The 27,516-nt window shown below is 44.1% G+C and overlaps 1 protein-coding gene across 7 annotated transcripts in view; it reads right to left on the bottom strand.

Moving 5' to 3' along the window:
* The window catches only part of DLGAP3 (DLG associated protein 3), a 943,374-nt gene that overhangs the window by 467,075 nt on the left and 448,783 nt on the right, over positions 1–27,516 (bottom strand). For all 7 annotated transcript variants that reach the window (XM_073563179.1, XM_073563204.1, XM_073563162.1 and 4 more), the window contains exon 3: positions 13,865–14,917. In XM_073563179.1, the coding sequence (XP_073419280.1) occupies positions 13,865–14,860 (996 nt within the window). In that variant the 5' untranslated portion in view covers positions 14,861–14,917. The remainder of the gene's footprint in view (positions 1–13,864; positions 14,918–27,516) is intronic.

The raw sequence follows: 27,516 nt of genomic DNA, 5'->3' as shown, positions 1-27,516 counted from the left end.
ACATGGTACCAACAACCGCCGAGGATCGCTGGACGGTTGCTGCGTCGCTGAAGAGATCTGCCTCTTTGGCAGCTTACTAGCCATCATTTAGCGACGCACCAGCGATCCTTACCAGGTCATATCGTTGTTGGGATCGCTGTTGCGTCGCTAGGAGTAACGGGATCCTAAGATAGCTGTGCTGAAGACTGAAGTTGGACAGGGATCAGCAAGTCCTTTTCCTGATGAGTAGAAGAGTAAAAACTTCTTTTTACTGATCTTTGTTATCTCAATCACCATGTATACATAGTAACTAACACATTGACAGATGACAGAATGAACACAAAAGAAGTTCCAAGTACTTTGCTACATGGGGGAAGTATGTATTGTGCTGCCTGTCAAGGGAAAAGCTGAGCTCAGGAGATTCACAGGATTTGTTAGTGTGCTTCCCCATGTGAGTGGGTCTGGGGTATCCACACCCAGTGCCCCCCTGTTAGCTGTGCTTCTGGGATTCAGTTATAATTAATTTTACTCCAAATATTTGGAGTAAAATGCCAATTTTTGATGTGGTTTTCTGGCGTGCGCCAAAATCATAACACAATTGCAACAACATTCGTTTTTTTTCTTCACACCTGACAATTTCTTCTTTCTAGTCAAGTAGGTGTGGTATAGCATTCCAAATGTTGTTGGACAGATTTTGTCAGTAGCAGCTGATTAACAAGTTACAAAAAGACGTCGTGAAATCAATCCCAAAGAGTGGCGAAGTGGTAAATGGAGTAACAGTTCTAGATAGAAGAGTTATCTCTTGAAAATTTGCAAAATTTACAAAACGTCAAGCAAAACTTTTAAAAGTAGGGTCCCTATGTGAGACGGGGCCTTTAGTGCGAAAACCCATGGCGTTAAATTTGACTCTTACTAAAAAAATGATTTCAGTGATTCCAGTGATAATACATGATCCCCATTGTCTAGTGGGAGCACACAGATATGGAAAATAAAGCAGGAACTGGCAAATGGTTATTGCCTTGAAACGTTAACCTTAGATCTTAATCAAGGACAATATAGAAAGTCATATAGCAACCTGATGATAGCTAGAGCACCTTCATGCTCCTTCAAATCTTCAGACAGCTTTAAAGAATTGCCATGCTAGTAGGCCATCACCCAAAAAAGCTCAAAATAATCATACCATTTTGTGATGCTTTTCTTCAGTAGGCCTTGAAACTGGTGCTTAGAAACAAAATTAAAGCATCTTCCCCATTTTATAACTAAAACTTGTCACGTTTTGGAAAAACAGATTTGTTTTCTACGTTACAGCTAATGTCCCATGTCTTGAAGGTATCACCGGTTATATACACCACTTTAAAGTTACTTTGAAGACATCATGTATGAGATTTACCACTTCTTTCCCAAATAGTGAACATCCAACATGCGCTCAGTTCATATTTTCAACTTCAATCTAAAAGTATTACCGGTAGATATATTTGTTTAAATGAGAAGATAACATTTACAGTTGTTTAGCCATAAGATGCAGAAAAAGTCTGTTTTTTGCTTGAACTTTTCATAGAGAAGTAATATACACCCAAAAAAATTAACAACAGGATGAGAAGAAATAAGTAACATGTATCTATAGGTGTACACACGGAAATCTCTTGGCTCCGTGAGTAAAAAAATTACGATTGGACCTATGTGACTAGGCTGCCTGCCAAATTTTCTAGTCATAAATAAAATCACAATGTATTTTTATAAAGCTTTTTATCACACCTAGAACTGTTTTCCACCACCTAGATATGAAATTTGATTTATTTAACAACTACTGAACTTAAAGGGGTTGTCAACTATTTATACTACCCCTTCTCATTCCTCATGTTTGGCCCCGTTAAAATAAAAACACTTATACTCACCCCCGATGCCATAGTTGTTCCAACGATGTCGACACTCTTGTTCCCGGGGCTCATGTGAGGTTGTTATGTCACGTAAGCACTGCTCCCAGTAAGCATCGGCAACATTCGGCATCACTATACCAATGTGACGTCTGCCTGCGGTCTGGACTGCAGCCAGACAGCACCCCGAGAAACACTGATACCCTTTACCCCTATACAGGGATCTGGATTTATAGCAGAGCCCAGGAGGCACTGTCTGAATAGGAGCAATGACCAGAGCAGGACGGTCGCCAGAAAGGTGTTCCAATACAGGACACAGAGGCAATGATATCCGAGACTAAACCAGTCAGGCAGCAACGGTACAAAAACAGTAGACAGTAGCAGAGTCAGATTCCAGGCCGAAGCCAGAGTCATAAACCAGGAGAGTCGCAGAGGTACAGAATCGTTAGGCAGAAGCAGAGTCAGAATCCAGGCCGAAGTCAGAGTCATAAACCAGGAGAGTCGCAGAGGTACAGAATCGTTAGGCAGAAGCAGAGTCAGAATCCAGGCCAAAGTCAGAGTCATAAACCAGGAGAGTCGCAGAGGTACAGTATCGTTAGGCAGAAGCAGAGTCAGAAGTCCAGGCAAAAGTCAGAGTCAGTCAACAGCAATTCACACAGTAACACGCAGGGGAACCAAGAATATATCCGGCGGCTTGCAAGCCCAGTCCAAAGGTATTTGAGGGATCAGGTCATCCCTCACAGGCTCCTGGGCTGATGATGTCATCAGGACCGCCCCCAGGACCAGACCTGATGACGATGCACCAACCCCTTCATGACTGACAGAGGAGCGGAGTCTGTGTCCACTAGACGCCTGCGCAGAAGCCCTTTCACTGTTGCCGCCATTACTCGGGCGCGAGCCACGGCGCCTCACAGTGGCTGAGGGCGGAACAGCAGGCCCTGAATTCGACGATGACATGTCAGTCCGGCGCCTCCTGGTAGCCGAGGCCTGGACAGCAGGCCCCGAGCCCGAGAGCGGCGTGACAGTCCGTCGCCTCCTAGTGGCTGAGGGCGGAACAGCAGGCCCCGAGTCTGACGGTGACGTGACAACCTGCCTTCAGACAAATTGAACATCAAGAGTAGGTTGGAGAGCAGCCGCAGCCCTGACTTCCTGTTGATGTTCAATATGACAAAAGGTGGGAACAGTGGCGCCAGCTCTGATTGGACGCAAGGCTCAAATGTCATAACAACTTCACCTGAGCTCCTGGAACACTGGTGCAGACACAGTTGGAATGTCGCCGACTTGGGAGGTGAATATATGTGTATTTACTTTAACAGGGCCAAACATGAGGACAACCACTTTAAAGGGATACTCCCATCTACAAGGTTGTATAACCTGTACACTGAGTAAGTTATCAGAACTGGATCAGTGGAATCTAGCTGATCTGCCATCTCCCTTACTCCCATAAAGTCAGAATGGAGCAATGAAGTGATGCTTGGTGACTGCTCTACTCAACCTCTTCACTGCAGTCATGAGGTTGGGGGAAGCACGGGAACTCCCCTCTCAGCACAGACTTCATAGCAGCTCTGTGCTCTTGCACACACTTAATGTACATTTCATAACATAAAAGCAACATTGCATACAATATAAATGAACATTGCGTAGTACTCACTGAGGTCTTGACAAAATCCCATTACACTTGAATTTTTTTTTGTATGATTACATAACCATTCACTGTATAAAATCAGAGTGCTAAGGATTTAATACTTCATTAAAATAGAGTGCAATGGTTACATAGTAATTAGCAGAGATGGAAAAGATAAAGATATTGTTACAATACTTGAGTTCATATTCAGAAAATGATGGCAATGAAGCACCTTACAGTGAAAATGACAATTAGTATATTCATCATCAAATACAGAAACATATAAAGATCGGAATCTATGGACAATCATCACTGAAAAGCTGCAGATTTACTGTTCATGCTGCAGTAAGCCATGCACATGCATCCGCTGGTAATTCCGAGTCCCCATATAAGACGTATGCATTCTGGAGATCTCAGTCACGACTGAGAGCAGGCAGGCAGCAATGGTTGGTGAGATGATAGAAAGTATATGAAAACCCACGCAAGGCAACATTGTCTGTACACGACTCCAACCTTTGAACAAAACACTGGGGCTTTCAACCTTTCATCAATTAGTAAATCTCCCTAGAAGCAGGTTTGCCCATTCTGCACTTATGATTCACTTTCTACTAACATCTAATTGCCTGAAATATATTTGTAATGCTCAGCAATGGCTCTCTGTGTGCCGCATTCCACAGCTAACAAGACTGTGACATAATTCATATCTATATTTGCATACTTCATGTACATTGATTGCATTATAGCTGAGAAAAGATTAATCTGCTCCTTGCTTAGCATTAAACACAGAGAGACAGCACTTTGCAGCTTGCATATAAATGAATAGAGAGCTGTGGATCTTTCCTGGGTTGAGAATGTGACACATAAAGTCAGAATCAAACTGTAAATGATATATTATGCATTGCAATTACAAACAGTTTCAGAATTAGGCAATATCTTTAACTTGACCCTTTTTTGGATCTATTCTGGCCCCTGTCCATGGTGCTGAAAGTTAAACTCACAGTTCTGCTCAAAAGTTTACATACCCTGGCAGAATTTTTGCTTTCTTGACCTTTTTTCCGAGAATATGAATGATAACACAAAAACTTTTTCTCCCCTCATGGTTAGTGGTTGGGTGAAGCCATCTATTGTCAGACTACTGTGTTTTCTCTTTTTAAATCATAATGACAACCCAAAATATCCAACTGACCCTGATGAAAAGTTTACATAGCCTGGTGATTTTGGGCTGATAACATGCACAGAAGTTGACACAAATGAGTTTGAATGGCTACTAAATGTAATATCCTCACCTCACAAATGCTAGGAAAATGGTTTGGGATGCAAAGAAAAACCCACAAATAACATCAGCTGAAATACTGGACTCTCTGAAAACTAGTGGTGTGTCTCTTTCAAGATGCACAATAAGTAAACACTTGAAGGAAAATAGGCTGCATGGTCAAGTTGCCAGAAGAAAGCCATTACTGCGCAAATTCCACAAAGTATCTGGCCTACAATATGCAAAACAGCACAGAGACAAGCCTCAAAACTTCTGGAACAAGGTAATTTGGAGTGATGAGACCAAAATTGAACTCTCTGGCCACAACCATAAACGTTACATTTGGAGACTGGTCAACAAGACCTATGATGAAAGGAACACCATTTCTACTGTAAAGCACGGAGGTGGATCGCTGATGATTTGGGGATTTGTAAGCTACAAAGGCACAGGAAACTTGGTCAAAGATGAAAGAAAGATGAATTTAGCACGTTATCAGCAAATACTGAAGGCAAATAAGCAATCATCAGTCCAGAAGCTGTGCATGGGACATACTTGGACGTTCCAACATGACAACAGTCCAAAACACAAGACCAAGTGGACATGTCATTGGCTACAGCAGAACAAAGTGAAGGTTCTGGAGTGGCCATCTCAGTCTCCTGACCTCAATATCATTGAGCCACTATGGGGAGATCTTAAGCACGCAGTTCATGCTAGACAGCCCAGGAATCTACAGGAACTGGAGGCTTTTTGCCAAGAAGAATGGGCAGCTTTACCATCTGAGAAAATAAAGAACCTCATCCACAACTACCACAAAAGACTTCAAGCTGTCATTGATGTTAGAGGTGGCAATACACGGTATCAAGAAATGGGGTATGTGAACTTTGGATCAGGGTCATCTGGCTTTCTTCTAGCGACTGACCATGCAGCCCATTTTTCTTCAAGTGCCTTCTTATTGTGCATCTTGAAACAGCCACACCGCTAGTTTTCAGAGAGTCCAGTGTTTCAGCTGATGTTATTTGTGGGTTTTTCTTTACATCGCGTTCAATTTTCCTGGCATTTGTCACAGGTCATAGGTGAGGATGTTACCTTTAGTAGCCATTCAAACCCATTTGTGTCAACTTCTGTGCATGTTATCAGGCCAAAATCACCAGGGTATGTAAACTTTTGATCAGGGTCATTTGGATGTTTTGGGTTGTCATTATGATTTAAAAAGAGAAAACACAGTAGTTTGACAATAGATGGCTTCACCCAACCAATAACCATGACTGGAGAAAAAGTTTTGGTGTTATCAGTCATATTCTCTGAAAAAAAGCAAAAATTCTGCAGGGTTATTTAAACTTTTGAGCACAACTGTATGTGCTAATAGTGATAACCATATGAGTGAGCAAAGTAATAAATGGGGATTTCCGGGACAATTTTATTTTTTTACTTTGGGCCTGAGAACAAACAGGCATGTAGTTGCTATCCACCTGCCTGTTCTACCCAGCCCTGGCTCAGACCAGTCACAGACTGCTACTGGCGGCAATTTTCCTGCTTCACGTCAACAAAGCAGTTGTTCATCTTCCGGCTGCTTCATCGATGGGGAGTGACTTTTGGCATTATACTGATTGACAGCCGGCTTCCCGCAGTTAGTGGGGAGCCGATTGTTAATCAGCATGACCTTGTCAGTCACACCATATCAACAAAGCAGAGTGGAAGAGAAGCAGGTGCTCTGTCCATATGATGTCAGTGGTAGCTGCAGAATCACCGGTAGTAGCAGAGATCGGCAGCGGGTACAACAGGCAGGTAGTTAGCAACTACCTGCCTGTTAATTTTTAGTCCCATAGTGAAAAAAAGTCATGAATAACCCTTTAATTTGATTCACTCAATGTATAAAAAGCTACACTTTCATACTGTAATACATACAGTCATGGCCAAAAGCGTTGGCACTCTTGAAATTGTTCAAGAAAATGAAGTATTTCTCCCCAAAAATTATTGCAATTACACGTTTTCTTATACAAATGATTATTTTCTTTGTGTGCATTGGAACAACTCAAAAAATGGAGCAAAAAAAGCAAATTGGACATAATTTTACACAAAACCCCAAAAATGGGTCATACGAAATTGTTGGCAACCTCAACTTAACATTTAGTTGCACACCCTTTGAAATAAATAACGGCAATCAATTTCATTCAAATGTCGACTGATAGCTTGCGCTGACACCAATACACCCTGAGCCTGCAGGACAGCTTGAATTTCTTTGGAACTTGATTGAGGCTGCTTATCCACCATCCAGACAATCTTGCATTGCAAATTTTCTTCATTTTCTCTATGCCATCCATGTCCAGGCAGATTAGCTACAGTGTCATGAGTTGTAAACTTCTTGATTATGTTGTGCACCATGGACAAAGGAACATCAAGATCTCTGGATATGGACTTGTAACCTTGAGATTGTTGATATTGTTCAACAAATTTGGTTCTCAAGTTCTCAGACAGTTCTCTTCTCTTTATGTTCTCCATGTTTATTGTGGCACACAGAGACCCACAATGCAAACATTGAGTCAACTTCTTTCCTTTTTATCTGGTTTCAGGTGTGATTTATATATTGCCCACACCTGTTACTTGCCACAGGTGAGCTTGAACGAGCATCACATGCTTGAAACCAAGTTTTTTACCCACAATTTTGGAAGGGTTTAGCCACAATTTTGTCAGGCCCATTTTTGTTTTGTTTTTTCATTAAATTATATCCAGTTTGCCTTTTTCTCAAAATTTTTTTGTGTTGTTCCAATACACACAAAGGAAATAAACATGTGTATAATAACAAAACGTGTGTAATTGCAATAATTTTCTGGGAGAAATACTTAATTTCTTGGAACAATTTCAAGGGTGCCAACAGTTTCGACTATGACTGTACGTGCTGAATTGACTACTTTTTTGATAATACTCATACCAAGAAAATCATGTCCTGCCAATTGACAGATTGGAAATTAGAGTATATAGTCACTTTCACGGGCACCAAATACATAATGTAGTTATTGTTTGAAAATTGTTTTCAAAAGTTGTTTCAAAATATTTTAAACTACTGGAATATCTTTTAATCTTCCTTTAACTGGTTACATTATTAGACTTGTAACTGGCACTTAATAATATGGTTTACAGTGATCACATGTACGTATGACAAACTTGGTCACTTTGGTTTACAGAAAATGTTTAAGACTTGCCGTACTGTATAGCCTTACTTATATTCTTTCCAGATTTCATATTCCTTTGTTTGGTTATTTTTTGCTACAATTATCTAAGTTTTATATCAATTAAACAGTGAAATTATTTCCAGTATATATGAGACTCTGGGATGACGACCAATATGACTGCCACAACAGTCCCCAAAGGGGTTGACAGTCAGTTTGAGCTAACTCCTGAATGACAAACTACCTATTTATGAAAAGATATGACCACAGCAAACAGTGCATAGTGCTTATTAGCGCATTTCTTGCTTAGCAGAAAAAATGGCAACAATCTCTGATGAAACCGTAAATGTAGCAATATTGTCAGTCACTCGGCTTTAATGGCTGAGATTTCTGAAATGTTGACATATGATGACAATTGAAGGATTTATTGATGGTTTTAGGTTAAGTCAAAAATATTTTTCATTTCTTTGATACAGCATTTTAATGCCTTAAGTACACTTTTGTGAAAGCACTATTATATCAATAGTTAGGTTTTTTTTCAGTTTAGTCAGATGGATATTGACTTGAGTTGGCATGGATCGATTCGCAGGACCCGGTCCATTGGCCATGTCGACAATCTGTGGCCGCTGAATTGAAGCCCTGAGAATCACCCTTACCTGATATCTGCAGCTCTTCTTTTGATGAGCTGACCTTGGGCAACGTCCTTGTTGCGGAGTGACACACATGTGACGCTCGCTGCACCGCGCCGGCTAATCAAAAGAAAAGCTGTAGATGCTGTCATGTAAGAGGCGGTTCTCAGATTACATGAGATTACTGATGTGGACAAGTGACCAGATCCTGAATATCCCTTTGCACCAACTCGAATATTGACTAAAATTCCAGATATACACACTTTTTTTCTAAAACTGTGAAAAGCCCTTTAGCCCAACACGCAATCAACTGATTTTCATATGAACAACAGCGCACATAATACAATAGCAGTAGGTATTATTTTATTATGAGGAATCTGCTGTCATCTCCAGAGCACTATGTTGTGACATGACTGTCACTTGCTAATTATCTTTCTTAACCAGCATGAAATGTGTCTTGTATATGCAGGGCAGGCTAACACAACATCAAAGTGGTCTTTAAATGCAGTAAGCTTTATTTGGCAGAATGAGATTTTCTACTGAACCTACCAACTGTACCTATCAACTAAATATTTTGCAGTGTTGACAATGTGCCTAGAACTAACAAAATCTCTCCTGCAGACTGTTATTTTTCATGTATCCAGGCATAACAAAGGTCTATTGTCAGCAATAGTAACAGCCTAAAACTGAGAACCTAAAACTAAGGCCTCTTTCACACATCAGGTTTTCGCCGTCAGGCGCGATCCGGCGCTTTTGACAGAAACCGGATCCGGCGAAATGCAATGCCGGATCCGGTTTCCCCCCCACTGACTTGCATTTGCGCCGGATGGCGCCGGATGGCCATGCGTTTCATCCGGTTTTCGCCGGATCCGGCAATGTGTCGCGATCCGGCGTCTGGAAAAAACGGCTAGTGTAACGTTTTTTGTCTCCGGCGTAAAAGCCGGACACGCCGGATCCGGCGCGTCCGGCTTTTTCACACAATGAAAGCCTATGAGCGCCGCAATGCGCCGGATCCGGCGAAAGCCGGATCCGGTGGCCGGATCCGGTTTTTTTGGTCTGAGCATGCTCAGTAGCTCTGCCCACAAGACATATATAAAAGCAAGACAGTGGGACCCACAGCCACACCCAACATGCCACCCAAGAAAGCAACCAAGCGCAGCAGGAGAAGGCAGGAGACCACTGCAGCACCATCAGCACCACCACCACCCCAAATGGAGCAGCAAATGGAACATGCTGAGGAGGGGAGGCCAGCAGCAGATGAGAGACGGTAATTATCAAATCCCCCATTCCTCCAAACTAGGGCTATTGAATATCAAGATATTCATTGGCCCTTTGTTTCTCTTTATTCAACAGCCGCCCAATAGATGCAGCAGCAGCAGCAGCAATGGCAGCAGGTGGAACACCACCCACAGGCATGGAGTGTGGCCACCAGGAAGACAGCACATCATCTTCTGGGAGCCCTCCCTCGCATCGTCAGCGTTTGACGGTAAGTTTTTATTTCCAAAATCCATAATCTCTGTAATATATGTCTATTCATTGCCTTTTATTTCAAAACAGGATTCACAAGATGAAGAGGAGCTCCCAGAAGAAGAAGGAAGGGGTGGACAGACGCTTGGAGTGGGCTCACAATTGGTAAGTTTTTTGCATCAAACACAACATCACACTACACACAACACATAGAAAACAATGTTCTGCAGACCACACACAGCAAACAAATGCCTACATCCAAAGACATAACATTTTTTGTTTTCTTCTCTAGTCTTCCCAATCTGGTGCTCGGCCAAGAGGTCCTCGCAGTGCCTCCCAGGGTCGTCGGCGACAGCAACGCGGCGGTCACCAGCGTGTAAGTATAAATATTTTTGCTTTGTTTTTTTGCACTTTTTATTTCATTTCTTTTGTGGAGGCTAATTATGTTATTTTTGTCTTTTTCTTTAACAGCCTTCACAGCATGCTCCCGACTCTGACGGTGAGGATGGAGGACTCGATGTGGACCACCTCATCGATCTCGTCAGAGAAAGGGAGCCGCTCTGGAATATGGCTGACCACCGCCACGCTGACCTTATCGTTACCCGACGACTCTGGGAGGAAATCTGTTCGCTCCTTGTGGGCCGCTGGGAGGACCTCGATGTTCGGGCCCAGATTAAAGAGCGTAAGTATATACAGTACCGGTTGCTTGATGTAAACCAGTGTTTCCCGAACTCCAGTCCTCGTGGTCCCCACGGATCATGTGTTCAGGATTTCTATTTACTATGGAAATCCTGAAAACATGACCCCTGGGGACCATGAGGACTGGAGTTTGTGAAACACTGATGTTGTATACTAACCACTCCTTTCTCGTTTCAGGGAACAGAATTGTGAATCGGTGGCGGTCTGTGAGGGATCGTTTCAAGAAGGAGTTCAATAAAGAGATGCGGGCCCCGAGTGGATCTGGAGGACGCAGGAGCAAGTACAAGTACGCACAAGCCCTGTCGTTCCTCCGGGAAACAATGGTCACTAGAAGGTAAATATTACACACCACATGTGAAAAAAAATGTTAGATGTAACTTTTTTTTTTCAGCCAGGGCCATACCATGTCAGTATTTTAATTGTTTTTTTTTCTCTTTATTCCACAGCACGGTGAGCAGCACTCGGGAGCCTGCACGATTGTACCCTTCTGAGGCGATCCCTGAGGAGACCGGCACCGAGGGACACTTCGACCGCCCCGGTACATCTGCACCTTCCCAGCCTTCCCACACATTCGACCCATCTGTCCCATCCACCAGCACAGGAGCATCGTGGCCGCCTACATTACATGAAGCTGCTGGTGAGGAGATCGCTTTCCCTTTATCCCACCCTTCTGCCCCTGCCACCTCTAGTACACCTGCGGGTACTGGGCGGCAGCGGCAGAGGGGTCAGGAAAAGAGTTATGCGCCAGAGTTCTTGCATCTGAATGCATCTTTCCAGAACTGTCTAAAAGTCTTGTCAGAGCAAATCTCTGCAGGCTTTCAGCAGATCAACTCCAGCATTCTGGAGGTGAAGACACTTCTGCAAACCATGCATTCAGAAGCAAGATCTTCGCCAAACCACACCTCTTTCAGGTCTGTTGTGGAGCGCATGGCAACACTATCTCCTACCCAGCAGATGCATGTAATGCATTCGTGCCACGGTGCTCTACAGCAGGTTACCTCCCAACCTCCACCTCCCACCACTGTAGTTCCTCCACCTGCACCCCCTCCAGCCACTTTCCATCCTCCCCCTCCTATTACATCTGCACCCCCTCCAGCCACTTTCCATCCTCCCCCTCCTATTACATCTGCACCCCCTCCAGCCACTTTCCATCCTCCCCCTCCTATTACATACCAGCAACCTCACCAGTACCAGCAACCTTCCCAGTACCAGCAACCTCCCCAGTACCAGACATCTCCCCACTTCCAGCAACCTGCCCCGTACCAAACTCCTTCCCCGTACCAAACTCCTTTCCCATACAACTTTCCATCAACATCATCTGCTCCTACAGTCCCTGCCCAACCCTCCACTCCACCGCCCACCACCTCTTCTGCCTCCCACATGTCCACCCATTCTGTATCTTTTTCCACACCATCACCTCTAACTGTTCCTTCCCCACCACGATCTCAGTCCTCTCTCCACACTCCCATTGTCGAAGTGTCCCGCAGCCCCTCCAGCAGTATTTCCACCCCACACTACACCGAGTTATAATGTTTTTTTTGTAATAAAAATGCCCATTTGGTTGGTTTCAAACCTTTATTAAAAAAGTTTTTTTAACTTTAAAAACAGTTTACACAAAAAAAAAAATTTTAAATAAAAGTTAAATTATTGTTTACACTGGTTGTCTGTCATTTCTTTCTGCGGCGAAATATGTTTAAAAAAAAGGTTAAATACAGGGTATTTAAAAGGTAAAAAGGTATTCAAAACCAGGTATATAACTGTGGGTAAATTTTAGCTTTTTGCCACAGTTGTGTTCCTGGTTGTGTTTGAAGCAAAGTATTTCACCTGAAAAGTTGTGTTTATTGTTGGTGATTTCCTAACAATGTACACAACTTTTGTTAAAAGGTGAAATACTTTGCATAAAACACAACCAGGTACACACCTGTGGCCTAAAGCTAAAAATAGTAAGACCATGACAAGATAGCCAACTTTGGTTGGCAAAGGTATATACTGTTGGTCCAGAAGGTACACAAGTTTGGTAGGGCACAAATCTTTCACACTCTGTCATCCTGCCAGTGTACTCTGCCTTGAGGTGACATAAAGTATAGTGCAAAATTGTCCCTCATTACTGAAACCGTCACAGAACTTCTAGTGGTAATATTTCCAATGACAACATCCATTTTCGCCAGTAACTTGCTCTTCTCTCCAACCTGCACTTTCTCCTCTACAACCTGTCAAAGAAGGGCTGTAGGAACATGCTATATATAGTTTTCCAGTAGCCAATCCCGTTCGGAAGGCCACAAGGGTCAATTTTAAAAACCAGATCCGGCGTAATCCGTCGAAAAACGGATAGAAAAACGGATGAACCGGATGAGACGGATCCGGTTTTGTCTGTCAAGAACAAGACGGATCCGGCAGAAAACCGGATCCGGCACATCAGGTTTTACAAAACATTTGCCGGATCCGGCATTCCGGCACGACGCCGGATCGCGCCTGACGCCGAAAACCTGATGTGTGAAAGTAGCCTTAGAAATGAAAAATTTCTAGGTGCATTTGCTACATGGTTTAAGAGTTAAGTCAAGCCTAAAATGTTTGGTGCTCCTGGCACTGCACTCACCACTATGATAACTATCTTAGTGCAATGTTTCCCTTAATGGCAACTGAACTGTTTCAGCCAACAAGGCGTCTCATCATCACTGGTTGTGATCAGTCTGCTTATAAACTTAAAACGACCTGGTACTTTTAATATTTCAAACAGGTAACTGCTGATAAGGAATAAATGTTGAATGCGACCGGGTGAGGGTGCCCACAGACAACACTACTTGCATGAACACATTGTGGCTTACTGTATGAACATACTGTATTTATCCTATATGTACAAAAAATAGAAAGGAATGATCACTTATGACAGTAAAATGCATTTTTTGAATATCACTATGGATGTCTTCCATTTGCTGCTAATCAAGAAGACAATCTGTAGGTAACATTATACTGATTGCTTTTATATAACAACTATTCTAACAGCATTGATGTATTCATAGGAAGGTAAGTTACACAGTTCTATAACCATGAACCTCGATGTGAAAACCTGTTTATGTGACTGCTTTTGGCCTGTATTTAATAAGCTGCCAAACTAGAGAGTAAAATAATAGCTATATGTAATATAAAAGCACAACATTTCTATTTATGCCTACCTGTAAGTAGTGGTAGCCTCGTTCTTTTCCCTTGGGCTCCTGAAGCATAAGCATCTTGTCCTGGTGATGGCTGCCTGAGCTGGGATAAGCTTCTCTTGCCTGACTGACGGTCATTGTGTGCCATGTGCTCCTTTTAAGTGTCTGCCCATCAAGGGACATAGACATTCCAGCACAGGCCAGGCATTTGCCGTCTCCACCTCCACCTTTTAGACTCTTCAAAGTTAAGTCTCTGAAGGCACTTTCAGGAGTGTCCACTCCAAAGGGAGCTCCATGCTCCATGGCATGACGAGCTGACACCAGAAAACTACTGTCGCTGTCAAGGTTGTCATCAGAGCTCCACCACCCAGCCATCTTTGACCGATGCTTAGGTTCAGACTTGCGATCTTTACTTTTACTTCTTTTACTGTGTCGAGGCTGGGAGTGCTGGTAGCCTTCTCCTCCACGTCCTTCATACCTGGTGCCATTGTATTCTCTCTTGGAAGGTGTCTCCAGGGAGTGCGATTTGGCAAACAATTTTTGGACTGAGTGCACAAGGTGGCGAATGCGACTTGGACTCTCACTGCGCTGCTCAGTGGTGCTGGTTCGTTGGTACTGCAAGGTATGGAAGCCGTCATGGTGCAGGGGTAACTGCTTTTCAAACTGATCCAACAAAGTAGGTGGCAAACGATTAATCTTGCTGGAGTTGTGAGCAATGGCAGCCATACATTCATCACAGTCGAATTGCTGAGGGTTGTGGTGCATTCTGGGGTAAGTACCACCACTGGAGGACCGTGGCTCAGGCATGCTCACAGGACCACCAGGGCAATCTGGTGTCACGCCAGCACTTCTAGGAGGGCAATAGTGCAGATCAAGGGAACAAGACTCAGAGGCGCTGCGGGGATAGGACTTGCGAAAGTCGGGACCGTGATGAGGAAAATCCAATGCTCTCTCTCGTATTTCTGGGATGCAATGACATGGAGGCTGTGTTTGACTGGCTTCCCCATGGTAACCTTTCATCCTGTTAATACAGATTTAGCGGCATCTTTCCTGCCCCTCCCATCTTTCTGGGATTACCTATGATAACAAGGAGGCATAAAATTAGTATTAAAATCATTCAAACTCATAAATAGAAACGTTTTCATAAAACACAATCTAAGAAATATAATCTTTAATATAGAGTATAATAATGGGATAATTAGTCTCCGCTCACTATCGCATGGGGAGGTGAAGAGGCTGGTAATCATACACAATCGGCATGTATTGTGTACCTTCCCGTAGAATAGGAAAGGTGCATGATATCTGACAATCACTCATGCAACTCGGCAGGAATCAGTAGACATTATATCATCAGCCCCACTCTCCTCACAATGCAGAACTGAGCAGCCCCAGAATATGTAGCCTACACCAAAAAAGGAAACGGATGGCACTCACCGGTTAAAATCTTCTTTATTCCAATACTTTAAAACATCGGCATAGGGAGGATGGGAGTGGGAGTGGAAATGACGACAGCCGTTTCGCGCTGCAGTAGCGCTTCTACTGGTCTCACTGAGACCAGTAGAAGCGCTACTGCAGCGTGAAAGGGATGTCATCATTTCCACTCCCACTCCCATCCTCCCTATGCCGATGTTTTAAAGTATTGGAATAAAGAAGGTTTTAACCGGTGAGTGCCATCCGTTTCCTTTTTTGGTGTAGCCGCTGTGACTAATTGTTTTGGAGTGGCACCCCGGTTTATAGAGCACTTCCTATAGTATGCATATTTGCAGTACCAGCTTACACAGCTATTTGTGCAATGAATGAGCTTCCTGGCTGTGCGGATTAACTCTTTGTTGGAGATACTTTGGACTGTTCTATATATCCAGCACGCGTGTGGTGTGAGACCAGTAGAAGCGCTACTGCAGCGTGAAATGGCTGTTGTCATTTCCACTCCCGCTCCCATCCTCCCTATGCCGATGTTTTAAAGTATTGGAATAAAGAAGATTTTAACCGGTGAGTGCCATCCGTTTTCTTTTTTGGTGTAGCCGCTGTGACTATTTGTTTTGGAGTGGCACCCCGATTTATGGAGCACTTCCTACAGTACGCATATTTGCAGTACCAGCTTACACAGCTATTTGTGCAATGAATGAGCTTCCCGGCTGTGCGGATTAACACTTTCTTGGAGAGAATATGTAACCTAACATATATCGATGATCGTGACATCACGATACCTCCTCACCTTGATGTGCAGAAGTAAGCAGAGATCAGACAAGCTTTCAGTATTAGATATCAAATATAAAACTGAGATTCCATACTTGTTAAAGGAACCCTTTTTCAATTATCTATTTGATGGGACCCCAACATACAAGCAGTAATATGTGGTGAAATCAGTCAGTAAGGCTATTTGCCCAAGATCTGGAAGTAGTAGCACTTTGGACGCAGCCTATTTTCACTGTGACCAAAATGATGCCATTTATTGAACACATGTACGGTAATTCCGCATGTGTTCACTGAACCGTGTGGATTTACTGCATTCAATACATTCTATTGATTACATTTCTGAGAAATTCCAAGAAATTGACATGCTGCGCTCTTGAAAGTTTCTGCTGATGATAAACAGGTGATTGTGGATGCATAGTGGACATGGGATTTCCCATCCACTATGCTGTAACAGCTGGCCGCTGCGGTATTGACGCTGCATAAGTACGTAGGGTCAAACCCGTAGCAACTCCTGATCGTGGGCACATACCCTAATTGACTTGTTCAAAAGCCCTGCAGTGCTACCACAGAGAAAATGAAAAGCAACACAATCTCAAGTACAGAATACATAATATGTGGCAATTTCCTAGTCATTCCAAACAGGATAACATTGGGTAAATACCCTAGGGAGCTCCTCCACAATATTCAACACTCAACAAAATTGGAGCATATAAACCATAATAATCCAAAAAGTATCAATATAAAACTGCCTTTAATGATACAAATATTTAAGAATAGTTACAGTCACAGATATTACAAAAAGAACACAAACAGATAGAGTGTCACGCCTACCTCCCGTTCCACGGCTCCGGCTCTCCCCGCGGCTTCTGCTCTGGCCGCCTCTGCCGCGGCTCCTGCTGTTCCTGCTCCCGCGGCCGCTGCTCTGGCCGCCTCTGCCGCAGCTTCTCCTGTCACAGCGCGGGTGGCTCCTGCAGCCTCCCATGTCTCCGCGCCGCCCAGGGCTTCCCAGCACTCCCGGCTCTCTCGGCCCGCCCCCACTGCAGGCACCTGTCAATCAGCCTCCTCCCTTCCTGTCCTTCGGCCGGTCTCTGCCCCCCTGTCAGGTACGCAGGCGCACATCTAGGCACGCCTCTCCCAGACTGAACCGCCCTGTCCCTTGGCCTCCATGATGCTGGTGCACCCTGACCCGGAAGTCCTGCAGCGTGCCCTATATCAGGCAGTCTCACCCCATGCTCTAAGCCTGATTATCAATTGTGGTTCACGCTTGATCTCGGGTCCACGTTCTCCTGCGTTTCCACTGTTCCTGCACTTTGTACCGCTCCTGACCTCCGCTGGTCCTCCATCTGTGACCTCTCTGTGTTTCCTTCTAGGTCCAGACCATTCCAGCTTGTGTCCGCCTGTTCCAGCGTCCTCCCCTGAGCCCGTTCCTGCCACCTTCCTTGCCGTCAACCTCCGTCCCCGTGGCTACAGCAGTCTCCCCTGTGGTCGTCGCCTTCTCCCCTCTGCCCGCCAGCACGTTCCTCGCCTGTGTTTCCCTCCGGCTGTTCCCAAGTATCAGCTTCCGTGGTGATAGTCTCCCCTGGGCCTGGCCCTAACGCTCCCTGTATAGGGGGTGGTACACCTGGCCAGCTCGCCCGAGGGAGGTTCATCGTCGCGGTCCTGAGGGTTCAACTCCCAGAGTACTCCAGTCTCACACAGAGCTATTTGACATGGGTCAGAATACACCAATATAGAAAAAGCGTTATCAATATGGATAATTTTGGACAATGGTGTGGGATTTATAGGGACTATACAAGTAACCCTATCGGTGCTTTATGCTCATGATGCGGCACGCTTTTTCTATATTGGTGTAGTCTGACCTGTGTCAAATAGCTCTGTATCTGTTTGCGATCTTTTTGTAATATCTGTGACTGTAACTGTTCTTAAATATTTGTATCATTAAAAGCAGTTTTATATTGATACTTTTTGGATTATTATGGTTTATATGCTCCAATTTTGTTGAGTGTTGAACACAGAGAAAATGAAGCATTATGACGTGCCCATTCAAACCAGTGGGTTGTCTGTATAATGCAGTACAGTTCCTCTAGAGAAAATGTACTTAAGATGCTCTCCACGCTTACCAAGAGATGAGGAACCTGAAAATAGTAACCTCTCTATTAACTGAGACTTGTAAATTGGGCTAAATGAAAATGATGAAACATTCCAAGCTTATTTGATGTTACAACGCAGTTTAGCAGAATAATATGTCAACCAACATGCTTTGACCTAAACTATTTGAACTTCACAAATTAAATTAGTGACTTTGAAAACCTATGATATTTAAGTAAAATATCATCTTATTCTATGTGAACTTATTTGGAAAAGGCAACTGATATTTGATAGTTTTCAGCAAATAGGTAGTACCACACCTTTGAACAATATTGTATGTTACAGCCTTAGAGAGAAAAAAAAATTGACATTAAATGTTAAACGGAGGCAAAACAGGAGATGAGTATAAGCTTTTTTTGTTTTAACGGGGCCAATCATGTGGAATAAGAAGGGGTTGTCCTTGCAGCGGACCACCCTTTACACCTCTTCTCTGTGACAAGAATGCACAACGCAAACTACCAGATAAACACAAATAAATTAGGCTTTATTCAGAATAGCACCTATAGGATCAAATATTCAAAATGAAAACACATAAGCTCCAATGGTACGCATTGGGCTGCACCCTTGATAAGTGCCCCCTCCCAGATACCATTCAACCCAAACACATGCAATAAGAATTCTGGGACCCCCTAAAAATGTTTACTTGTCAAGATACTTGTTAAGACAGCAAAAAAAGACCATAGAAGTAAAGTAATAACAATAAGTAAATGTAAAAATGAAACGAATATGCTACAACCAGACCATTGGGACTCCAGGTGCAGAGGGGAAGGAAGATGTTACTACATGTGTTTCCCCACCAGCAGTGGATTGCCTGAGAGTCGTATTTAGCTTGTTCTACATCCACACACAAGACCGTGAGAATGAGGTTGTTACCTTGCTGATCTCAAAACACACACATTTCTCAGTGTAATTGTAGTGTGAGATAAAATAAGCTCAAACATGAGGAGAAATTTGGAGATTTCTAGGATACAGTATTGTCCAATTTTGATATCTTTTCTCTGCTTAGTGTTCCTTTAAGCTACCCATATACAGTAGTGCGCAAACATTCTGCAAAGTAAGAATGCTTTGAAAAATAGAAAAATTAATATTTTATTTTTATACACATGTATTCAGGCTGTCTAGCAGTCGCAAATCATGCAGATGAGACAACGAAAACTAAATCTCCGAGCACGCCAAAATACTCGGAGACCACCCGAGCAACGGTGCTACTCGCCCATCACTAGTCACCACCCTTTGCCTTCAAAACAGAACTAAATCATTAATTCTTCTAGGAAAACTTGCACTCAGTTTTTGAAGGAATTTGCCAAGGACATTGTTCCAAACATCTTGGAGAACAATTCTCAGATATTCTATGGATGAAAACTTGTGAAAATCCTTTCTGTCACGTCATATGACCCTAGACAGACTTGATGATGTTGATCACTTGCTCACTTCCAGAACTCCTTGTTCTTCTCTACACTGAAGATAGTTCTTAATGTCATTGGCTGTATGTCTGCGTTTGTTGTGTTGCTAAAGAAAATGTATAGCCAATCAGATGCCTCTCTGATATTATTGCATAATGGATAAGTATCTGCCTGTATTTCTCAGCATTGAAGACACCAAGAAGTGGCAGTAGTTGGCCAAGGAAACTTACTGCAGCAAATGACAAACGCATCACGTTTACTTCCCTTTGAAATTGGAAGATGTTCAGCAGTGCTCAGAACTGACAGCAACAAGTGAGATCCAGAAACAGTCATCCATTGTTCGAAGAAGTCTGGTCATAAGTGGTCTTCATATTTGTGGCCAAAAAGCAGTGGATATAAAAAGATTACACACCCCTGCTAAATTGCCAGGTTTTTGTCATGTAAAAAAATCATACCAAGAGGACTCAGAACTATTTCATGGAAAAGAGGCCAAATGACTCATTAATTCACAAAAACATAGAAACTGAAGTGAAGAAAAATTAAAATTTGAAATATTTGGAAGTTTGTTCATAAAGGGATCGGAGATTGGTTCAAAAATGGCTCCATGCAAGTTTTGGGATGCATTTCAGTAAAAGAAGTTGGGAGCTTTCTCAAGATTAATGGTGTTTTCAGTGCTAAGAAATATAGGCAGACAATCCATCATGCAATAACATCAGGGAGGTGTTTGAATTCATTCTGCAGCAGAATAACGACCTCAAACCCTCAAGTCCTGAAAGTGACCAAATGATGATTTGATGCTGTTTAGATGCTGTCCTCCTGGTTTTGAGCTTGGTCACCTCCTGATTTTGTCTTTGTCTCCTGTTATTCTCTGATAAGGTACACTCTACTTTTGACCCAGCTAAAGCCCTCATGCACTTCAGATAGATGTTGACTGATCGATGGTTCAGCCGGCAGCTATTTCACCCAAATCTGTCTAACACAGTTTTGCTCACTCAGCCGAGCACTCCCGTGTTCTCCATGAGTGAGCCACTGCCAAAAATCACTGGCAGTGGCTTAACTGTTAGAGAAAAATAGGATTTTCATTTACAAATCAGACATGCCGCATACTTATTTCTCCCTACAACATCTGAGAAAATTCTTAAGACAAAAATCCTCTGCCAGTTCGTTTCACCAGCCAGTAGCAACTCCATGGATTTAATGCAGTGAGCCTTGTTTAAGTCAAGAACCCTGTATAGGAGTTAAAAGGTGAAGGCCAAATGGAAGCCCTATTAAGATCTGCAATGCTTCTGTGAGAGCAAAGTTACAATATAACTAGTCAATAAACTTATGGATCACTTCCAAGTGGTGGTTAATCAAATGCAATACTTGGCCCAGTTGTTCTATGGTATTGTAAAGTTGGTTCAACATTATGAAGATGCCTAGGTCCAAGCCACTGTAGTAGCTCCCCTAACCATATCGGAATTCCAAGTCAATTTACAGTGGGGAAAATAAGTATTTTATATACTGCTGTTTTTGCAAGTGTTCCCAACTATAAAGAATGAAGAGGTCTATAATTTTTATCTTAGGTACATATCAACTGTGAGAGACAGAATCTTAAAAACAATCCAGAAAATCACATTGCATGATTTGTACATAGTTATTTTGCATTTTATTGCATGAAATAAGTACAGTTGTGCTCAAAAGTTTACACACCCCAGTAGAATTTTTGCTTTATTGTCCTTTATTCAGAGAATATGAATGATAACACCAAAACTTTTTCACCATTCATGGTTAGTGGTTGGGTGAAGCCATTTATTGTCAAACTACTGTGGTTTCTCTTTTTAAATAATAGTGACAATCCAAAACAACCAAATGACCCTTATCAAAAGTTTTCATACCCTGGTGATTTTGGCCTGATAACATGCATAGAAGCTTACACAAATGGGTTTGAATGGCGACTAGAGGTAACATTCTTGTTACCATGGCTGGTCTGGAGACAAATCTCCAGGAGTGGACCCACTGGAACGTGGCACCGAGGGGCCCCGGGCGAGCTGCCAGGTGGAGCCGATCCCTATACAGTGATCGTGAGGAGCAGGCCCAGGGGTTCGGGTACCATGATAGCCGGTACCAAGAGGGGCGGCTCAGGACAGACTGGAGTAGGAATGCGGGACTGAAGCGTAGACAACAGAGCAGGATCACTGGAGACTAGACCGGAGTAGGACTGAAGGACTGGAACATAGACAACAAGACGGAGCAGGAACACGGGAGGCAGGACTGGAGTAGGACTGTAGGACTGGAGTGTGGATAGCAGGATGGAGCAGGAACACCGGAGGCAGGACTGGAGTGTAGATAGCTGGACCCACGGAGCACCGGACTGTGGGGCTACTGTAGGGACCACGAAAGGCAGGACTGTGAGACTGCAGAGAGCACGCGAGGAAACAGGGCCCAGTGTGCTAGAAAACACAACGATCAGGCACCTCCCTCAGGGGGAGTGGCCTGATATGGCCCTGTCAGGTCTGCCATTGGTCCGTAGGTGCTTCCGGGTCAGGACATTGCCGGAGCACAAGTAACAGGAGGGAGGCGTGGCCGCGGCCTATGGCACGAAAACCCTGCGAAAAGTATCCAAGAAGACCGGAAGACTCGAGACAACGGGATCGTCACATTCCCAGAGAGGATTCAGCCAAGACAGGGCCTCTCGCTCCAGATGGGACATAATAAAGGCCACTTTGGCCCGGTCAGAGGGATATTGCTTAGGCAACCATTCAAAATGGAGGCAACACTGATTTAAGAACCCCCTGCAGAGTTTGGGATCACAAGTAAACCATGGCGGCTTGGCGAGGCAGGGCGCCGGGAGAGCTGTAGACACAGGGGGAGGAGTCGGGATCGTGGTGGCAGACTGGAGGACCAACAAGCGGCTATCAAAGGATGCCATGTAACTCAGACTATGGGCTTGAGTATCTCGTTGCTGACCCAGCTCCTGTTGAAGACTGGCCAGTTGAGTGGCATTTCCAGGATCAGCCACCTGCAGGGCTGACAAACGGGTGTCCATTGACTTCATGACGGACATGATGCGTCCCTGATTCTCCCGCAAAAAGAGCAACTCCTTCTGGGTAGCAGCAGTAGTACCGGCAGAGTCCATGGCCTGATCGTACTGTTACCATGGCTGGTCAGAGACAAATCTCCAGGAGTGGACCCTCTGGACCGTGGCACCGAGGGGCCCCGGGCGAGCTGCCAGGTGGATTCGATCCCTATACAGGGATCGTTAGGAGCAGGCCCAGGGGTTCGGGTACCACGATAGGCAGTATCGAGAGGGGCGGCTCAGGACGGACTGGAGTAGGAGTGCGGGACTGAGGCGTAGACAACAGAGTGGGATCACTGGAGACTAGACCGGAGTAGGACTGCAGGACTGGAGCATAGACAACAGGACGGAGCAGGAACATGGGAGGCAGGACTGGAGTAGGACTGTAGGACAGAAATGTGGATAGAAGGAGGGAGCAGGAACACTGGAGGCAGGACTGGAGTAGGACTGAAGGACTGGCGTGTGGATAGCTGAATGGAGCAGGAACACCGGAGGCAGGACTGGAGTAGGACTGAAGGACCGGAGTGAGGATAGCAGGGTGGAGCAGGAACACCGGAGGCAGGACTGGAGTGTAGATAGCTGGACCCACGGAGCACCGGACTGCAGGGCTACTGTAGGGACCACGGAAGGCAGGACTGCGAGACTGCAGAGAGCACACGAGGAAACAGGGCCCAGTGTGCTAGCAAACACAACGATCAGGCGCCTCCCTCAGGGGGAGCGGCCTGATATGGCCCTGTCAGGTCTGCCATTGGTCTGTAGGTGCTTCCGGGTGAGGGCATTGCCGGAGCACAAGTAACAGGAGGGAGGCGCAGCCGCGGCCTATGGCGCATGCGCATTGCATGCAGAGACCCAGTCGGCCGCAAGCCTGTCAGAAGGGACCGCAATGGCTGTTGGGCGGCGGGGGGGGCTGCGGCGTGGGAGCAGAGGCCGGGTGAGTATGCAGAGGTGGCGTGACAATCCTCACCTGTGACCTGTTTGCTTGTAATCAGTGTGTGCATAATAGCTGAGTGAGTTTCTGGTATCCAGACAGACTCGTGCATCTTTCATCCAGCCACTGAAGTTTCTGGATTGTGAGTCATGGGGAAAGCAAAAGAATTGTCAAAGGATCTATAAGAAAGGTAGTTGAATTGTATAAAACAGGAAAGAGATACAAAAAGATATCCAAGGAATTGATAATTCCAGTCAGAAAATTCAAACTGTGATTAAGAAATGGAAAATCAGGGGCTCTGTAAACATAAAAAAACGGTCAGGTAGACCAACAAAAATTTCTTCCACAACTGCCAGGAAAATTTTTCGGGATGCAAAGAAAAACCCACAAATAACATCAGCTGTAATAGTCTCTGAAACCTAGCAGTGTAGGTGTTTCAAGATGCCCAATAAGGAGGCACTTGAAGAAAAATGGGCTGCATGGTCGAGTCGCCAGAAGAAAGTAGTTACTGTGCAAATGCCACAAAGTTTCTCACCTACAATATGCAAAACAGCACAGAGACAAGCCTCAAAACTTCTGAAACAAGGTAATTTGGAGTGATGAGACCAAAATTGAACTTTTTGGCTGCAACTATTACCATATTACATTTGGAGAGAAGTGAACAAGGCCTATGATGAAAGGAACACCATTCCTACTGTAAAGCATGGAGGTGGATTGCTGATGTTTTGGGGATGTGTGAGCTACAAAGGCACAGGAAACTTGGTCAAAGTTGAAGGAAAGATGAATGTAGCACGTTACCAGCAAATACTGGAGGCAAATTTGCAATCATCAGCCCGGAAGCTGCGCATGGGATGTACTTGGACGTTCCAACATGACAACGATCCAAAACCAAGGCCAAGTCGACCTAATGGCTGGCTACAGCAGAACAAAGTGAAGGTTCTGGAGATGCCATCTCAGTCTCCGGACCTCAATATCATTGAGACACTATGGGGAGATCTTAAGCACGCAGTTCATGCTAGACAGCCCAGGAATCTACAGGAACTGGAGGCTTTTTGCCAAGAAGAATGGGCAACTTTACCATCTGAGAAAATAAAGAACCTCATCCACAACTACCACAAAAGACTTCAAGCTGTCAATGATGTTAGAGGAGGCAATACACGGTATTAAGAAATGGGGTAAGTGAACTTTTGATCACGGTCATTTGGATGTTTTGGATTGTCAATATGATTTAAAAAGAGAAAATACCGTAGTTTGAAAATAAATGGCTTCACCCAACCACTAATCATGAGTGGTGAAAAAGTTTTGGTGTTATCATTCGTATTCTCTGAAAAACATCCAAGAAAGCAAAAATTCTGCCGGGGAATGTAAACTTTTGAGCACAACTGTACATGACACTATACATTCAATATGGCACAGTCTTCATGTCCTCTTTGCAGAAAAGAACCCCCAAAGTATAATGTTTCCCCCACCAAGCTTCATGGTTGGGAAGGTGTTCTTGGGGGACATACTCATTCCTCTTCTTCCTCCAAACATGGCGAGTGCAGTTGATAACAAAAACTTCTATTTTGATCTCATCTGACCACATAACCTTCTCCCATGCCTCCTCTGGATAATCCAGATGGTCACTGGCAAACTTCAAAGGGCCCTGGACATGTGCTGGTGCGAGCAGGAGGACTTTGCCTGCCCTGCAGGATTTTAACCCATGATGGTGTAGTGTGTTACTAAAGATAATGTTTGAGACTGTGGTCCCAGCTCTCTTCAGGTCACTGACCAGGTCCTCCCATGTAATTCTGGGCTTATTCCTGACCTTTCTCAGAATCATCCTTACCCCACGAGGTGAGATATTGCATGGAGCCCCAGACCAAGGAAGATTGACAGTCATCTTGTGTTTCTTCCATTTTCTAATTATGCCTACAGTTGTTGCCTTCTCACCAAGCTGCTTGCCTATTGTCTTAAAGCCTATCCCTGTCTTGTCCAGGTCTACAATTTTGTCCCTGTGGCCTTAGCCAGCTCTTTGGACTTGCCCATGATGGAGAAGTTGGAGTTAGTGTGATTGATTATGTGGACAGGTGTCTTTTATACAAATAATGAGTTGAAACAGGTGTAATTAATACAGGTAATGAGTGCAGAGCAGGAGGGCTTCTTAAAGAAAAACTAACAGGTCTGTGAGAAACAGAATTCTTGCTGGTTAGTAAGTGATCAAATACTTATTTCATGCAATAAAATGCAATTAATTATTTAAAAATCATACAATGTGATCTTCTGTTTTTTTATTTTTAGATTATGTTTCTCACAGTTGAAGTGCACCTTCGATAAAAATTACAGACCTCCCCAATCTTTGTACGTGGGAAAACTTGCAAAATCAATATGACCTACAAACAAAAGAAATTAAAGGGGTATTCTCATCTGCAAGACCCTATCCAAATATGTAGTAGGTATAATAGTCATAATATTAGCAAATACCTCCAATTAGAAATGTAGTATGTATAGTTCTTCTGATTTACTATGTTGCTTACCACATGTGCATGGCATTGCAGCAGCTTAGATATCCATGGTTACAACAACTTAAATAGTGACAGTTAGTTACTTAGTAACCATGGATATCTAGGATATCTAAAATATCTAAGATACTGCAATGACTTGCGCACAGCATAAGCAACAGCGAATCAGAAGAACTATACTATATTTCTAACTGAAGGTATTTGCTATTATTATTATTACACCTACTACCTATTGGGATAGGATTTTGGAGATGGGAAAACTCTTTTAAAGAGAAACTATCATATGATTCATGCTGTCTAAAACACAGGCAGCATGGTGTAGAGCTTGGCTTTGTGAGGCCATGGGGAAAATGCTGCTGACCGCCACCTATCATTAACTGTTTGCATGTAATTTGCAGCTGCTGTTCTATCTTGTTAGTAATGTACATGGACATCTATATATATAAAACTGAATGCATGTATGTGTGTATCACCAACCAATCACGAAGCATCTTTCATTTCACCAGAGCTGTTTAAAAGAAGCTGAGCTGTGATTGGTTGCTATGCGCAACAGTTTTCCTTGCAACCAATCACTAAGCATCTCTCATTTCACCAGAGCTGGTTAAAAGGTGAGCTGTGATTGGTTGCTTTGAGCAAGTTTTCCCACTTGACAACACCTCAGCAGACACTGACATGGTGGGAGAAATCTAGCATCCCCGGGAACATAAGCTCCCAGTCATTGTCTGCCCCCCAAAAAGAAGCAGAGAGCACATGACAGAAATGAATCCCCCCTCCCGTGCCCATATACCCATCACACATCCTCCATCCTACAGGCACATCTTCCCTCTTAAAGGGATCATTGGTATGGAAGTCAGAGCAAATCCATCCAGTGCTTTGGTTTTGACCCCAGGCCTCTCTTAAAGGGATCTCCAGTATGGAAGTTAGGACCGTTCCACTCATGGTTCTGACCCCAGGGTTCTATTAAAGGGATCATTGGTATGCAAGTCAGGGCAAATCCACCCAGCGCTCTGGTTCTGACCCCAGGCTCCTCTTAAAGGGATCATTGATATGGAAGTGAGGGTAAATCCACTCTGCGCTTTGGTACTGACCCCAGGCGCTCTTAAAGGGATCTCTGTTATGGAAGTTAGGGTAAATCCCTCAGTGCTCTCATTCTCAGCCAAGGCTTCTATTAAAGGGATCATTGGTATGGAAGTCAGGGCAAATCGACTCAGCGCTCTGGTTCTGACACCAGGCCTCTCTTAAAGGGATCCCCGGTATGGAAGTTAGGACCGTTCCACTCAGCGCTCTGGTTCTGACCCCAGGCTGATGGGATGATGTGGGATATTAGGGGTAGTAGTCCGGTGGCTCTGGCTCTCTGGCTGACGGGATGATGTGGGATATTAGGGGTAGTAGCCCGGCGGCTGTGACGGCATGATGTGGGATATTAGGGGTAGTAGTCTGGT

Source organism: Dendrobates tinctorius, unplaced genomic scaffold, assembly GCF_039654945.1.
Source record: "Dendrobates tinctorius isolate UK_male_01 unplaced genomic scaffold, ASM3965494v1 ptg000015l, whole genome shotgun sequence".
Lineage (NCBI taxonomy): Eukaryota > Metazoa > Chordata > Amphibia > Anura > Dendrobatidae > Dendrobates > Dendrobates tinctorius.
The sequence above is the reverse complement of the archived record's forward strand: the minus strand, read 5'-3'. Positions and strand labels throughout refer to the sequence as shown.